Consider the following 16577-nt stretch of genomic DNA (forward strand, 5'->3'; position numbering starts at 1 on the left):
AAAAAAAAAAAAAAAAAAAGAAGTTATAAAAGGGCTGGTGAGATGGCTCAGCGGGTAAGAACACTAACTGCTCTTGTGAAGGTCGTGAGTTCAAATCCCAGCAACCACATGGTGGCTCATAACTGCCCGATGCCTTTTTCTGGTGCCTCTGATGTGACGAGAGGTCCTAAAGTCAATTCCCAACAACCAGATGAAGGCTCACAACTATCTGTACAGCTACAGTGTGTACTCATATACATAAAATAAATAAATCTTAAAAAAAAAAAAAAGAAAGAAAAAGAAAATACATACTAAGGATTTATTTTTTTCCCTTTGGACAGAGTCTCTCAATGCAGTTCTGGGTGTCCTGCAACTCACAATGAAGACTAGGCTTGACTCAAACTTAGAGACCCACCTGCCTCTGCCTTCCAAGGGCTGGGATTAAAGTCATGTGTCACCATGCTCAGCTATTTTTATTTTTTGTGCAAGAGTATTTTGCCTTCATGTGTGCATGTATAGCATGTTCAGTGCCCGTCACCATGGAGGTCAGAAGAGGAGGTTGAATCCCTGAACTCTGGGCTGCTATGTGGATACTGAGAACAATACCTGGTCTGGTCTTTTTTTTTTTTTTAAGATTTATTTATTATTATACATAAGTACACTGTAGCTGACTTCAGATGAACCAGAAGAGGGCATCAGATCTCATTATGGGTAGTTGTGAGCCATGTGGTTGCTGGGATTTGAACTCAGGACCTTCAAAAGAGCAGTCAGTGCTCTTACTTGCTAAGCCATCTCGCCAGCCCAACACCTGGTCTTTTGTTTTGTTTTGTTTTTTGTTTTTCGAGACAGGGTTTCTCTGTATAGTCCTGGCTGTCCTGGAACTCACTCTGTAGACCAGGCTGGCCTTGAACTCAGAAATCTGCCTGTCTCTGCCTCCAACACCTGGTCTTTTATAAGTGTGGCCAGTACTCTTAAACACTGAGTTACCTCCCTAGCTCCAAGATTTTCTCTCTTTCTTTTTTAAAAAGACTTATTATGTGTACAGTGTTCTGCCTGAAGGCCAGAAGAGGGCACCAGATCTCATTATAGATGGTTGTAAGCCACCTTGTCATTGCTGGAAATTGAACTCAGGACCTCTGGAAGAGCAGGCAACCCCTCAAGATTTTCTTTAAGTACAGGTCAATGTGTGTTTCCGTGGGTGTATGTGTATGTGAATGCAGGTACCTGAGAAGGCTTCAAGAGGACACTGGGTCCCCCTGTGACTGGAATTATAGGCAGCTATGAGTTGTCTGAAATCAGTGCTGAGTCCTACAATTAGGTCCTTTGCAAGAGTAGCAAGAACTCTTAACTGCTGAGCCATCTCTCCAGCTTCAATAGAGTAATTTTTAAAAACAAGGTTTATTACAAATGAAGCTTTTATTATAATTCTGAAATTAAATATACTGTTTTTGTTTGTAACTTAGGCCGGACTGGAACTCACTAGGTCCAGACTGCCCTCAAACCTGCCATCTCACTCAGCCTAAGTGCTGGAATTAGAAGCATGAGTCATGTCCAGCTTTGGTTTTAGTGGTTCTGTTTTTTTAAACTTGACATCTCTATACTCAAGAAGATATTACTGCTAATTGCAAACTGGCATATTTTCTACTTGGGACTTAGTTAATACCACACACATCCTTAAATACTAACACATACTGGGGGTGGAAAGATCACCACTGAGAGCATTTGCTGCACTTGCAGAGAACCTCAGTTTAATTTCTAGCACCCACCTGGCAGTTCACTCCAGTTGCAGGGGATCTGATTCTTCTCTCCTTGCCTGGTAGAGCACATAATATACTTGGGCATATAAAAATAAAATAACTATTTTAAAAAAAAATTAACAGCTAGAGATGCCAAGTATCAGTTTGGGTAAAGGCTGTAAAGTTACAATACTGAAGTCCTGTTATTAAAAATCAAGCTATAGGGCTGGCGAGATGGCTCAGCGGGCAAGAGCACCGACTGCTCTTCTGAAGGTCCTGAGTTCAAATCCCAGCAACCACATGGTAACTCACAACTACCTGTTATGAGATCTGATGCCCTCTTCTGGTTCGTGTGAAGTCAGCTACAATGTACATATGTATAATAATAAATAAACTTTAAAAATAAAATCACGCTATAAGAGGTACACATAGACAAACATCTAAGCTAATACAGCCTTTCCTTGTTTTTTGTTTTTTTTTCTTTTTACATTCACACTAACATTTCTCATTCAACTACTGAACTTACAGTTCTTGACTGTTCTGCACTGTAGGACCCAAGTTCATATCCTGAACATGTTTCCCAGTTTACAAAATGGGGCATGGAATGAGTGCCTGAGGAAAAACAAAACATAAATTACTAGATTATTTTGACCTAATATCATTAAAGTAAAGAACAACAAAGGAAAACCACTTATGCACAATTTAAGAGAGGTCTCAAGCAAGAGGTGGTGGCCCAGGCCTTTAGTGCCAGCACCTGGGAACCAGAGGCACACAGATCTCAGTTAGAAGCCAGCCTGGTCTACAGAGTGAGTTCCAGGACAGCCAGGACTACACAGAGAAACCCTGTCTAGAAAAACCCAAACAAAGCTGGGCAGTGGTGGCTCACACCTTTAATCCCAGCACTTGGGAGGCAGAGGCAGGCGGATTTCTGAGTTTGAGGCCAGCCTGGTCTACAGAGTGAGTTCCAGGACAGCCAGGACTACACAGAGAAACCAAAAAAAAAAGAAAGAAAAAAGGAAAACCCAAACAAAAAAGAAACCAGGAGTAATAAAGAGGGGGTCCTACCTGACTCTTGAGTGTGCTTGAGTTTTCCAAGAGCGCCTGCTAGAGATGACGCTTCACATTTGTATGGAATCACAGTTAGACATTTTCCATGTAGCATAAATAGTATTTCCCCATGATACCAGAGCTGAAAGAAAGTAAGCATCCATTTTCCCAAGGTCTGATTGTTCCACATACACTCACAAGTGCCTGCCTCAACCCTCCATTACTGTCCACTTACTGCCACTTAGTCTCATCTTCCCATGACCCTGCTCCACGATCATATCTTTTACAAATCTAAGTCTAGATCCAGCAATGAAAGAAAATTCTGATTTTTAAAAATTTTCATCTACTTTTCCTACAAATGACATGTGATTCTTCTTTATGACCCAAGTTCTATTATGTAAATATATTCTTCATTGTCTTCATCCATTCAGCCACTGATGGACACATAGGTTCACTCTTTGACTTATGCTTACCATGCAACAGTAGTAGCACTGCATAAGCTATCTCAGAATGACAAAACAAACTCTTTGTATTTTTTTTTTTCAAGACAGGGTTTCACTATGTAGCTCTGGCTGTCCTAGAACTCACAATGCTGACTATGCTGGCCTGCAACTCAGAGATCTGCCTACCCCAGGCTCTAGAGTGCTAGGATTAAAGGCGTGAGCCACCAATTCCATAGTAACATTTACTATTTAAAGGCTAATTTATTAGGAAGAGTAATGCCTTAGGTTATAGCTTAATACACAACAAATAAAATCATAAATATACATGAGTGATTAAAACAAAAACCCAACCAAATGTAAGCTCTTAGGTAAAAAAAATCAACTGTAATTCTCGGAGGATAGAAACTTAATAGAAACCCAAATAACTAACAGAAAGATAGCACATGTCTATAATTCTGGTAACTAGGAGGCAAAGGCAGGAGGATTACAAATTTGAGGCTATGCTAGGTTACATAGCAACAACTTACCTCAAGCAAAGACCCAAACTCAAACCCCAACAAAACAGAGAAACCAAAACCAAACCCAACAAACAAACAAAAAAAGAAAAAAATCAAACTTACTTGCCCACTGGTTCCTTGTGGCAGCTCTTTTGATGTCTGTAATGTCTGAAACTTTATGTTCCATATGGAGAGGCATTCTATAATGTAATTTACAGAAGTTCAGAAACAGACCTAAACAGAAACATATGCTATCCTGGCATGAAGGAGGCAGAGGTAAATATACACATTTTCTTGATGTATACAAAAGAGTGGCTGCCACATGAATTCAAACAAATGAGGCACAAGGCAGGTAAAGAATGGAGTGGAAAAGCCCCATGAAGGTCAAAATAGCAGATCTGAGTCGTAATTAAAACAACATTCAAGAAAGAAACCCCAGGACCAGATGACCTCAACACTGAATTCCAGCAATCATAAAATCAACATCAAACTATTTTAGAATATAGAAGAAATAAGTCCCTTCAGTAGGCCCACATTACCCTGAGGCCAAAGCCAGCACACATAGAGGCATATATACATGTGTACACACATACACACAGAAGCATGCACTAACAGTACGAATAAATAAAACTTAGCAAAGTTGCAGGGTAAGAGTAACACATAAAACCAACTGTTTCTACAGGTTAGAACTCAGAACAGAGTTCTGAAGTACTCTGAAGCTAGGAGATACTGCTTGCTAGTGGACACTAAGGAAGACATACACAGATGGAGTTCGTGAACTAGAAAATGGCACTGGGCATGGTGGTACACACTGCAATCCTAGTGCCTGGAAAGATGGGGTAGGATGATCTTGAGGCCAAGCTGGGATACATAGTGAGATTCTGTTGAGAACATAGAGGCTACGCTGGGCAGTGGTAGCACGCACCTTTAATCCCAGCACTTGGGAAGCAGAAGCGGGAAGATTTCTGAGTTCGAGGTCAGCCTGGTCTACAGAGTGAGTTCCAGGACAGCCAGGGCTATACAGAGAAACCCTGTCTCGAAAAACCAAAACCAAAACAAAACAAAGAAAAAAGAAACTAGAGGCTAGGAGCTGGAGAGATGGCTCAGCAGTTAAGAGCACTGACTGCTCTTCTGAAGGTCCCAAGCTCAAATCCCAGCAACCACATGGTGGCTCACAACCACCCATAAGGAGATCTGATGCCATCTTCTGGTGTGCCTGAAAACTGCAACACTGTACTTAGATATAATAATAAATAAATCTTGCTGGGTGGTGGTGGAGCATGCTTTTAATGGCGCATGCACTTGGGAGGCAGAGGCAGGCGGATTTCTGAGTTCGAGGGCAGCCTGGTCTATAGAATGAGTTCCAGGACAGCCAGGAGTACACAGAGAAACCCTGTCTTGGAAAAAAAAAACCCCAAACAAACAAACAAACAAAAATCTTTTAAAAAATTAAAAAAAAAAAAAAAAAAAAAAAAAAAAAAAAAAAAAAAAAAAAAAAAAAGAAAGAAAGAAACTAGAGACTAAAGGTTGAATTTGATTAGGTGATTGTAGTTACCCTTAGAAGCTGGAAGTGGAGGTCCCAGGACAGCTATGTGGTCTTGATCCAGGATGGTGAGGGCAACACCACTTCGAGCACCGCCAGACACAACTGCCTTGAGCATCAATGCTCTAACTAGCCTCTGATTTTGTTCTGTGTCACTTGAAAACATGGGTATCAAGGTTTCATACACACACCCATCAGAGCCTGTAGGGGGCAATGGGAGAAGGACAGTCTGTGTCTATCACAGTTAGACATGTCAGGGGGTTTCTAAGACTACAAGTCCATAAATAACCCAATCAGAACATGGGACAACTATGTCACTCTCTTCTTTCTCTCAATAAACGTACTACATTTTTATAAACGGAGTCAGTAAAACGTTTTGCACTTGCCACCCAACCTGGAAACCTGTGATCACTGGAGCCCATGTGATGGAGGGAGAGAACTGGAGCCCATGTGATGGAGGGAGAGAACTAGAAGTTGTTCTCTGGCATGAAAATGAGAACCAAGGCATATGCACATAAGAACACACAGTAAATAGTGCCAAATAAATGTGTGAGTGTTGGGGAAACACACTGGAGGTGAAACTCCATTGGTAAAGTACTTGTCTTCTATGTACAAGGCCTTCGGTTTAATCCCTAGCACAACATAAAACCAGGTGTACCAGCTGGTTTTGTGTGCCAACTTGACACAGGCTGAAGTTATCACAGAGAAGGGAGCTTCAGTTGAGGAAGTGCTTCCATGAGATCCAGCTGTGGGGCATTTTCTCAATTAGTGATCAAGGGGTAGGGCTCCTTGTGGGTGGTGCCATCCCTGGGCTGGTAGTCTTGGGTTCTATAAGAGAGCAGGCTGAGCAAGCCAGGGGAAGCAAGCCAATAAGGAACATACTTCCATGGCCTCTGCATCAGCTCCTGCTTCCAGACCTGCTTGAGTTCCAGTCCTGACTTCCTTTGATGATAAGCAGCAATGTGGAAGTAAGCCGAATAAACCCTTTCCTCCCCAACTTGCTTCTTGGTCATGATGTTTGTGCAGGAATAGACACCCTAACTAAGACACCAGGCATGGCTGCACACACCTCTGTAACTTCAGCACCTGTAAGGTAGGGGCAGGAGGATCCTTAGCTACATGCAACTTTTCTTTTTTATAGCTGCTCCATTATCCGTTGTTGTTTATGGTAAGCCTAAAGTCCTAGGAAATGTCGGTGGGAGCCTCTGCCTCTCAGCCGCCCTAACAGCCTCCCTTCACCACCGCAGTTCTAAGGAAGACTTACTCAGGGACACCAAGGAGATGAATTTCCCATCCACGCGTGCAGTAAAACTTGGTTTAACAGATTTTTCTTCTTTTCCAAGTAAGAGTGTATATTTGCTTAAGCTCTGTGATTTGCACAATCGTACGTAAGCAAAATAATTCCCATGCTGCAAGAAAAAAATTTTTATTTTATAAACACCCCACTTCAAATAACTATAATTAAATGTTAAAACTAGAAGTTAGGAAAGATGGCTCAGCAGTTAAGAGCACTGACTGTTCTTCCAGACGTCCTGAGTTCAATTCCCAGCAACCACAGGGTGGCTCGCAACCATCTGTAATGAGATCTGATATCCTTTTCTGGTATGTCTGAAGACAGCTACAGTGTACTCATATATATATAACAAACAAATGAAGAAACAAACAAGCAAAAACCCTAGAAGTTATTGTTCCATTCTAATTACTTCAATAACTACTTAAAAACTGCTTGCCCAGGCTGGATGTGGTGGCACATACCGGCAATCCCAGTACTTGGGAGGCAAAAAGAAGCAAAATGCAGCAAATTCCAGGCAAGCCTGGTCTACATGTGAGTTCCAGCCACCAGGAGCTGAACCACTGAGCTCTATACAACCCCTTGTCTTCTAAGACTCTGCCTCAGTACACAGCCCAAGCTGACATCGAATTCTCCATCCTCCTGCCCCATTTCCCCAAGTGTTGGGATTGTGGGCATGTTATAAATTTAAACATGCCTTCAGTTAAATTTAAAATGTGATAAAGATGTTGCTTTAGTTTCTTTTGTGGTAAAACATAGTATGCTGTGCAATCCTGGGCAGCAGAACCTGGGGACCCATGGCTCAGCAGCAGTCTGAGGGCTGTGGGGCTTTGTGGAGATATAGCAAAGACGAGAAGTAGATTCTTATCACCAAGATGGACTACCTAGTCAAGTCCCTGGAGGATCTGCTTGTTCTCCCTGCCATGCAGAAGTCTCTAGAAACCCTAAAGGATGAGTTTCTAAAGGTCACAGCACCACAGGAACAGAGCAGGGCTGGCCAGCAGGCCTGTTTCAAGGCCTAGGTTAGACTTGGTGTGAAGTGGTCTAAGGAGGCAGCTACTGACATTTGAGGGTCCACTGTTGTGGCCATGCTTTCCTTTCCTGTGTGAGGAAGGGCTAATGGGAATCAAGATCTGCAAGCCTCACACTGTCCCATGTAAGATGACAGGCTGTTGTGGCTCTGTGCCAATATGCCTTATCCCTGCCCGCAGAGGCAATGGTATTTCTCTGCTCCTCTGTCCAAATACCCTGGGCAACTTTGAAAAGGCCATCTTTGATACCATCTCCAAGACTGAAGCTACCTGATCCCAGACCTTTGGAAAGTCCCCAACCAGGAACTCACTGACCAGCTTGTGAAGATCCACACTGGAGTCTCCATTTGGAGGAGATAAGGTCCAGCTCTTGCTACCAAATGGGGGTTTTATACCAGAAAAATAAAGTTAATTAAGTCTTCTAAAAACAAAAAAATCTTAATTTAGGTATAGAAACAGTTATAACTAGCATTTTAGTGTTCACAAAAGAAACAAACTAAGAGAAATAGCAAAATTACATTTTAGTTTTGAAAATAACACAGGTGACTTAAAAATATGCCACAAAACCCAGAAATTGAAGATGTTACTTACATTTTCCGTAATAAAAATTAAAACTGGTTGCTTAAATAACATGAAAACCTCTGACCACCTTTAAAGAAGAAAGAAAAATTAGAAAACACAAAACCAGTTGAGAAATGTTATTGATGAATTATATTTAGGTAGCCATTATGGTGCTTTGGAGCCAGGACAACAGAGAGGTAGTTCCTTCAGTAATCACAGTGGAAACGGCACAGGTTGTAAAACTTCCCAGACATGGATGGAAACTGTGAGGTGGGGGTGAGAGGAGCCTACAATCCTTTAAGCATTTACACTGAGTCCTCCGCCCCCCTTTTGCCATCATTTTGGGAACTAGTGTTCTTAGGGTAACATTAGAATCGTATCTGGCTTCTATAAGCAGCGGGTACTGAGGCACAGGAAGGTAAGACTAGGGCAGCACTGCCAGTGTGTGGCAAAGTGGTGACAAGAACCCAAAGGTCACCCACTCCATGATAGCTGCTCACACCCTAGGCGCACACGGTCAGACCATGATTGGGTGTTCACTCGCTCACTTACTCAGCACAAGGCTTTACTCTCAGGAGATTAGTTTCTCCCAGGCCACGAGTGAAAGGTGACATCCTGTCCCAACACCAGGTGAATGAGCTATTTACCCAGCATTCCTCCACAGCCCAGGAAAGCCAGAGGTACTACAGCACCACCATCATCTCATACTACAAAGACAAGTTTTTTCCAGGGGAAAGGGCTGCAGCTTGGCTGGTAAGCATGGCAGAACCAAAGAGTTTGGATTTCAAGTATTATCCATTTCCTTCACAAACAGCTGACAATCCAGGTCTGACACATGCCCAGGACTATGGACAGTACCTCATCATTTTTTACTATTATTCTACAGGCTCACAGATTCTTGGGGATTTTGCTGTGTCTCAAGAATGGTGTTGAAGTTGTTAACAATTTAATGACAGCCTAGAACTTATTATGCAAATCAGGCTGGTCTCAAATTCAGAGATCTGACTGCCTCTGGCTGTCTAGTACTATACCCAGCAATAAGTGGGATTTAATTAGGGTATTTCCCTTGGATTCCAGGGATTAACTCTAGGCTTTAAACACGCTAGGTAGGGCTACACCACGGAATTATACCATCCCTTTATGTTTGTAAGCATGGATACCTTTAAACACAGTGAAGAGTGTATTAAGGTAATGCAGAGCACATTTTCTACTGGTAAAAATTCATAGGCAAGCACTGGCACTCACTTGATCACTTCCTCATCAGGTATAACAGCTTCAATGTTCTGCTGTGGCTCTGTGAGCAAGGCCTCTAACCCACGAGCAGCACCTCTTCGGAACAGCACCAAGGGTTCTGTTCTTTGTACTGAGTGGATCCTATGGACCTCAGCTGACAGCTGGAAGAAAGTTGCAAATATTTTAAGTTTTACTCTAAAAGAATAAACATGTAATACAATACAGATATCTACAGTTGTCTAGCTTAGTTGTCTGGCCTTGGATTCATTACTATGCTTTAGCTTCCTAAGTGGCTGACATTGCCAGCAGGTGCCATCAGACTCAGCCTGACAGACTTAAGGGATTTATTTATGTCTGGGCACAGTGGCACACACCTTTAAATCCTGAGGATCTGCCTGTTCTCCCTGCCACCCAGAAGTCTGAGCTATTGACTTCCTGGAGGCAGGCAGATCTATGTGAGTTCAAGGCTAGCCTGGTCTACATATCAAGTTCCAGGACAGCCAGGGCTACATAGTGAAATTCTGTCTGAGAGAAAAAGAGAGAGGAAAGATTAAAATAGCCTACCCTCAACCTGGATCTGTCTGTCTGACCTAATACTGTAGGGCCTTGTACAGGCTGGGCAAGCATTCTAACACTGAGCTAATCCCTATACCCACATGCAGTGCTAAAACAACAACGATGACAATGACACAAAATAAAACAAGCAACAAGAACAAAACAAAAGATAAACCACCAAGGAGCTGGTAAGATAATGGGTAAGGCTCTTGCTGCTAACAAAGGGTGAGAGAAATAGCTAACCTCTCCAGGTTTTTAGGAGACAGCACAGTTTCATAAGTCTAGGCAACAACTATATTGGATTTGAAATAGTCTCATTTGGGGTTCTAAAATGTATCAACTATATATAATTTATTTTTTATTATGTTCATTTGTTTTACTTGCATGTATATCTGTGTGAGGGTATCAGAAGCCCTGGAATTGGAGTTACAGATAGGTGTGAACTGTCATGAGGGTGCTGGGAATTGAACCAGGGTCCTTTAGAGGAGCAGCCAGTGTTCTTAATCACTAAGCCACCTCTTCAGCCCCAAATGTTATTAATTATAGAGTCAGACACTTAGAACCAGAAATTTGCTGGCTGAGACAGGGTCTCACTTCATAGCCCTGGTTGGCCTAAAATTTCCTATGTAGATCCGGCTGACCTTAAACTCACAGAGATCTGCCTGTCTGTCTTTTGGGTGCTGGGATTAAAAGCGTGCAACAGGGCCAGGCAGTGGTGGCGCACACCTTTAATCCCAGCACTTGGGCGGCAGAGGCAGGCGGATTTCTGAGTTCGAGGCCAGCCTGGTCTACAGAGTGAGTTCCAGGACAGCCAGGGCTATTCAGAGAAACCCTGTCTCAAAAAAAAAAAGTGTTCAACAGGGGCTGGAGAGACAAAATGTTATAGAAAATAAACATTCTTACAAGAAACACACCCAACACTCAAACTCCAAACACAATTTTTAAATTTTTACAAAGTTATGATATATATGTGTGTGCATCGCGTGCATACAAGCCGGAGAAGGTATCAAGATTGTCTGGAGTTGGAGTTTGAAGTGGTTGTGTGCTGGGAACTGAATCTCAGTCTTCTGCAGGAGCAACAAATGCTCTTAACTAGAGAGCCATCTTTCCAGCCCCACTCAGAACTATTTAAACCAGTCTTTATGGGATAATATAACCTGTATTTTCTAACCTATTAACACATGAGTTGAGACAGTTATCAAGATCTGTAAGGAAACAGCTGGAGGGGGAAACTGACTACAACCATGAGCTCCTTCTCCCAGAGGCAATATGATATATAACAAATATGAAATTGAGTTATTTCATTTCACCAATAATTAAATATGTCAGAAAATCCAAAGACTTACTGTAGCTTTGAATACTTTATCCAGGTTTACGTCTTCATTATTCCATATTCTCAAAACCTTAAATCAAAAAAGTACATGGTTAAATAGTACTGCATTCCTTGTTTACATGTAACAAACAATCAAGACATGTAATACATCTTATGTTACACGTAGTAGTATGTTTTCAGTTTACCTTATGGTCATGCACCATAACATACTCCCCAGTCTGAAAATTGCACACAGCAGGACATGTTATACTCTGACCTTGTTTCACGGACCAGCTGCCCAAGGGTTTCTGGTCAGAAACCTGGCAAAAGAATACACAATTTAAGAATTTCGGACGTTAGAGCAATTAGATTTAATAAACAAAGAAGCCCTTGAATGACAGTACTGAATATGACTTCTTTTTTTTTGTTTTTGTTTGTTTGTTGAGACAGCGTTTCTCTGTGTAGCCCTGGCTGTCCTGAAACTCACTCTTTAGACCAGGCTGTCCTCGAACTCAGAAATCCTCCTGCCTCTGCCTCCCAAGTACTGGGATTAAAGGCGTGTGCCACCACTGCCCAGCCCCACCAAAACTCTTAACAATACGAAAATTAATTCAAGACACTCCGTATGAACAATTAAAATGAACTGGTTACTTGTGGAACAGAGGTATCCAGTTCACCTAAGTGACATCAATTATTGTATTCCTACAATATTGTACTGTATTGTGAGCTGCAGTGGGTACTGGAAATTAAACCCCGGTCCTCTGGAAGAGCAGCCAGTGCTCTCTCCAGGCCCTGCAGATGGATAACTGTTTAATGATACAAGAAACTGTTCAGGGGCATTGGCAGTAAATGCCTTTAATCCCAACGAATCTCTGATTTTGGGTCTACAGAGTCAGGACAGCCGGGGCTACACAGAGAAACCCTGTTTCGAAAACCCAAAATACAAACCAAAACAACAACAACAACAACAAACTGTTCAAAATTCCAGGTAAAAAAACGTGCTTTGTAGGTGATTGCAATAACAAGGTTCTAAGTATGCTTGCTGAGCCAGGAATTAGGCTGCAAAGCGGGTGAGATGACGACTTTAACAGTGTGATGCAGAACTGCCCAATCTTTCTAGGATACCAAGAAATCTCTGCCTCTTCCCACCTTCCGACTCACCCCGCCCCCGGGAACTCCAAGGAGCGGAGGATGTATTGGATAACACATATTTTCAACCTGTCACTGACATCCTTTCAAGCTTAATCTCCGCTCGACCCTTCGGCAAGCAAGCTGCAGGGTGACAGAGATCCCCTTGGCCAGGCTCTGTCCTGGAGATTCGAAGGGGGAGGCACAGGTTCCCGGCTTATCCCAGGTGCACCCTGACACCGCTGCATGGCGCTATGAAAGATGCCGGTCCTCATAGGCAAACAGCTTCTGGACCTCATTCGGCGTCCCGGCGACTCTGTCGCACCCCGGACTACGTCTGTCACGCCCGCTCCCGGCTTTCCTTCCCAAGCTGTGAGAAACTCAAGCCTCCCGCTCCCGGCTTCGGACAGAGGAGAGACACCTGCCGGCCGTCCCCACCGTCCTCACCTTGTAAAGGACGACGGTCCTGCCGCTGTCCGTCACTAAGAACTGGTCGGCTTTGTCACTCTGCTCTACACCGAGGAATCCTTCAGGCCCGGCGCCTAAGACTCCAGTAGACAACGTGAATTCTTCCTCCAGGGCTGCCATTTTGGGCTGGCTTTCAGCCCGTGCATGCTTCCCGACAGGCTTTGTGCTCTTTCTCTCTCGCGAGAGCGAAAGGCAAAAGGGGCGGGTCCCCGTCAAAGGAGGAAAATCAGTTCCAGCAGGACTGCGACCCCTGGCGGGCGGAAGAGGCGAAGGCGAACGCCGACCGGTGGGTGGAGTCTAGACCACGTGCCGTCTCGAGGCCACGCCTCCCGGCTAGGAGAGACAGAAATCACTGAGTCGGCTTCCCTACCCTCTTGCTTGCCAGTTATCTAATTGAAGCTGAAAGATAAGTTTAAAAAATGGCCTGATATAAAAAAGCAGATTTTAAGAATATGCTAAGTGAACTCTAGGAAGTCCTACCACAACATGCCAGAAGGGAAAAAAAATTAGCCTGCAGATGACTCTTAAGGTTCTGTTTCACTGGGCGGTGGTTGCACACGCCTTTAATCCCAGCACTTGGGAGGCAGAGGCAGGCAGTTTCTGAGTTCGAGGCCAGCCTGGTCTACAGAGTGAGTTCCAGGACAGCCAGGGCTATACAGAGAAACCCTGTCTCAAGAAAAAAAAAAAAGCGCTCTGTGCTAATAATGTTAGGCACACTTCTTTTAACTTCAATATGGGTGAAGAATCACACAGGTTTCATTTCTGGATTCCCTGTTCTCTGACAGATAGCTAAGGCCAGGCAGCTTGCTGGTTATATAAATTTGGGGATGAGGCTTGTGAATTTTACAGGTTTCAGCTTACTTAGACTTGTAAATTTTGTTTACTTCCTGAGTCTCCTGGATCTTGCACCCCCTTCTTCCCTCCTAGGAAATATTCAGAGACACTATTGCAGTTTGAGCAAACTGTTACACAATGGGTGTATATGTCTATACACATATATGCATACATACAAGCATTGTTTCTGTTTTGTTTTGTTTGAAATAGGGTATTCTGTAGTCTAGGCTGGCCTGGAACTTACCTAGTAATATGTATCGGTAGGCCTTGTTTATTTGTCTCTGGGTGCACCACCGGCACTATCTTGTGTTAGACCTGGGCTGTCCAGGACCTGACAGACTACCTCATGAAGATCCTGACTGAGCCAGGCTACAGCTTTACTACCACAATTGACCTTAAGAAGAGGCTGTGTTATGTTGCCTGGATTTTGAACAAGAAATGGCTACTGTTGCATCCTCTTCTTCCTCAGAGAAGAGCCATGAGCTGCCTGATGGGCAAGTGATCACCATTAACAATGAGTGATTCTGGTGTCCGGATGGACTCTTTGAGCTTTCCTTCCTGGGCATGGAGTCCTGTGACATCCATAAGACCACCTTCAACTCCCTCATGACATGTGATGTGGACATCCTCAAGGACCTACATGCCTATATGGTGCTGGCTGACATCCAGGCATTGCTGACAGGATGCAGAAGGAGATCAAGCCCTAGCACCCAACACAATGAAAATTAAGATAACCATACATTAGCACAAGAACTCAGTCTGGATTGGTGGCTCCCCCCCTGGCCTCACCGTCCACCTTCCAGCAGATGTGGATCAGCAAGTAAGAGGAGTCTGCCCACCCCCAGCATCATCCACTGCAAATTCTTCTAGGTGGACAGAGCTGACCAGCCCGAGGTGTCAGGCATCTGCTGCATGAGCTATTCTGAAGTATTGACTTGCTCAGGCAAATGTACACACCTCATGCTAGCCTCATGAAGCTGGAATAAACCTTTGAAAAGAAAATTGTCCTTGAAACTTGTATCTGATATCAGCTCTGGATCATAGATCTTGTTGCTGATTTTTGATTTTTTTTTTTTTTTTTTTTTTTTTTTGATTTTTCAAGACAGGGTTTCTCTGTGTAGCTCTGGCTGTCCTGGAACTCACTCTGTAGACCAGGCTGGCCTTGAACTCAGAGATCCACCTGCCTTTTGCCTCCCAAGTGCTGGGATTAAAAGCATGCGCCACCACTGCCTGGCTTGTGGTGGTTCTTTAACAATGTATGAAATGTCTGAGCTGTGCTTTTCAGATCTGGAGTCTTAGCACACTGAAAAAGAATGTTCAGACCACAGCAAGAAATGGAATAATATAACCCCAGCAGGCATCTCTGAGGGTAGTCTCTCTGCAGCAGGCATTGGGGAGAGACTCTAAGATCTTTCATCATAGTATGGGGGTATATCTTTTCAAAACCCAGTCCCTGCATCTGAAGATTTCTTATCATGGTAAAATATATACAACAGGAATTATACCATTTTACTCACATTTTGATGGGCCGTTCTTGGGCATTGCTCCATTTACGGATTTTTGTAACCATCACCATCATCCAATTGCACAGTGTTTTTGTCTTCTCACACATGGTCAGTCCTTGTTTCTCTTCCTCCTCTCTCAGCCCCTGGAAGCCATTCCACTACCCCACAAATCTTTCCTGCTAAGTATAGCTGCACTCTTGTCCTTTCGAGATTGGCCTCTTCCACCCCACTATGTCTTCAGTCCATGTTGTAGTGCCAGAGGATAACTGCTGGCATTTCCTCTAGGCTTCAACCCACAGTTACCTGGAACAGCCAGGTGTGCCTGACTCACTATTAAAGGGGCTACTTGCCCCCTCCTCACTCTCTTGCTCCCTTCTCGTCTCCTCTTGCCCCTGCTCCTTACCTCTCTCTCCCTATCCCCCCTTCTTTCTCTCTATGTGCTCCTGGCCAGCCTCTTTCCTCCTCTATTCCCCACCCCTCTCTGCCTTTCTCTCAACTCCCCTCTCCATGCCCTGAATAAGGGATGCTTCAGCATGGGCCCACAGAGGCACCCCCTTCCCCCACACCATACTGAGTCTCCATCAAACATATTCCTCCCCAGTGGAAAGAATTGAAGGAGCTGAAGGGGTTTGCAACCTCATAGGAAGAACAACAATACCAACCAATCAGGCCCCCCAGAGCTCCCAGGGACTAAACCATCAACCAAAGACATGGAGGGACCCAAGGCTCCAGTCACATATGTAGCAGAAGATGGCATTGTCTAGCTTCAATGGGAGGAGAGACCCTTGGTCTTGTGTCCCATTGAGGCCCTGGCTCAATGCCCCAGTGTAGGAGAATGCCAGGGTAGGGATTCGGGAGTGGATGGGTGGGTGGGGGAACACCTTTATAGAAGTAGGAGGAGGGGGACAGGACAGGGTGTTCTAGGCGGGGGTTGGGGGGGAGGACTGGGAAAGGAGATAACATTTGAATTGTAAATAAAGAAAATATCCAATAAAAAAAAGAAAACAATGGCAGATAAGAAACGGGGTGAGCTGGGTGGTGGTGGCACATGCCTTTAATCCCAGCATTTGGGAGGCAGAGGCAGGAAGATTTCTGAGTTCGAGGCCAGCCTGGTCTACAGAGTGAGTTCCAGGACAGCCAGGGCTACACAGAGAAACCCTGTCTTGAAAAAACCAAAAAAAAAAAAAGAAAAGAAAGAAAGAAAGAAAAAAAAGAAAGAAACAGGGGGTTGGGGGGTGGATACTGGAGAGATGGCTTATTAAGAGTACCTTTGCTCTTCCAGAAGACCTAGGTTAGGTTCCCAGCACCCACACTGTTTGGTTGGCTCACAACTGCCTGTATTGCCAGGAGCTCTGTCACCCTCTTTTGGGGTGTGTGTGTGTGTGTGTGTGTGTGTGTGTGTGTGTGTGTGTGT

At 43.9% G+C, this 16577-nt stretch overlaps 1 protein-coding gene across 1 annotated transcript in view; it reads right to left on the reverse strand.

Annotated features, from left to right (window-relative positions):
* Nol11 (nucleolar protein 11) overlaps positions 1–13003 on the reverse strand; it is a 22499-nt gene extending 9496 nt beyond the window's left edge. Inside the window, exons 1-10 of the mRNA XM_031352994.1 lie at positions 12804–13003; positions 11435–11548; positions 11263–11319; positions 9374–9522; positions 8159–8216; positions 6510–6654; positions 5258–5446; positions 3826–3902; positions 2781–2904; positions 2242–2327 (exon numbers count right to left, since the gene is read on the reverse strand). Coding sequence (XP_031208854.1) covers positions 2242–2327; positions 2781–2904; positions 3826–3902; positions 5258–5446; positions 6510–6654; positions 8159–8216; positions 9374–9522; positions 11263–11319; positions 11435–11548; positions 12804–12944 — 1140 coding nt within the window. The 5' untranslated portion in view covers positions 12945–13003. The remainder of the gene's footprint in view (positions 1–2241; positions 2328–2780; positions 2905–3825; positions 3903–5257; positions 5447–6509; positions 6655–8158; positions 8217–9373; positions 9523–11262; positions 11320–11434; positions 11549–12803) is intronic.
* Positions 13004–16577: the final 3574 nt, after the last annotated feature.

Source organism: Mastomys coucha, unplaced genomic scaffold (genome assembly GCF_008632895.1).
Source record: "Mastomys coucha isolate ucsf_1 unplaced genomic scaffold, UCSF_Mcou_1 pScaffold5, whole genome shotgun sequence".
Classification (NCBI taxonomy): domain Eukaryota; kingdom Metazoa; phylum Chordata; class Mammalia; order Rodentia; family Muridae; genus Mastomys; species Mastomys coucha.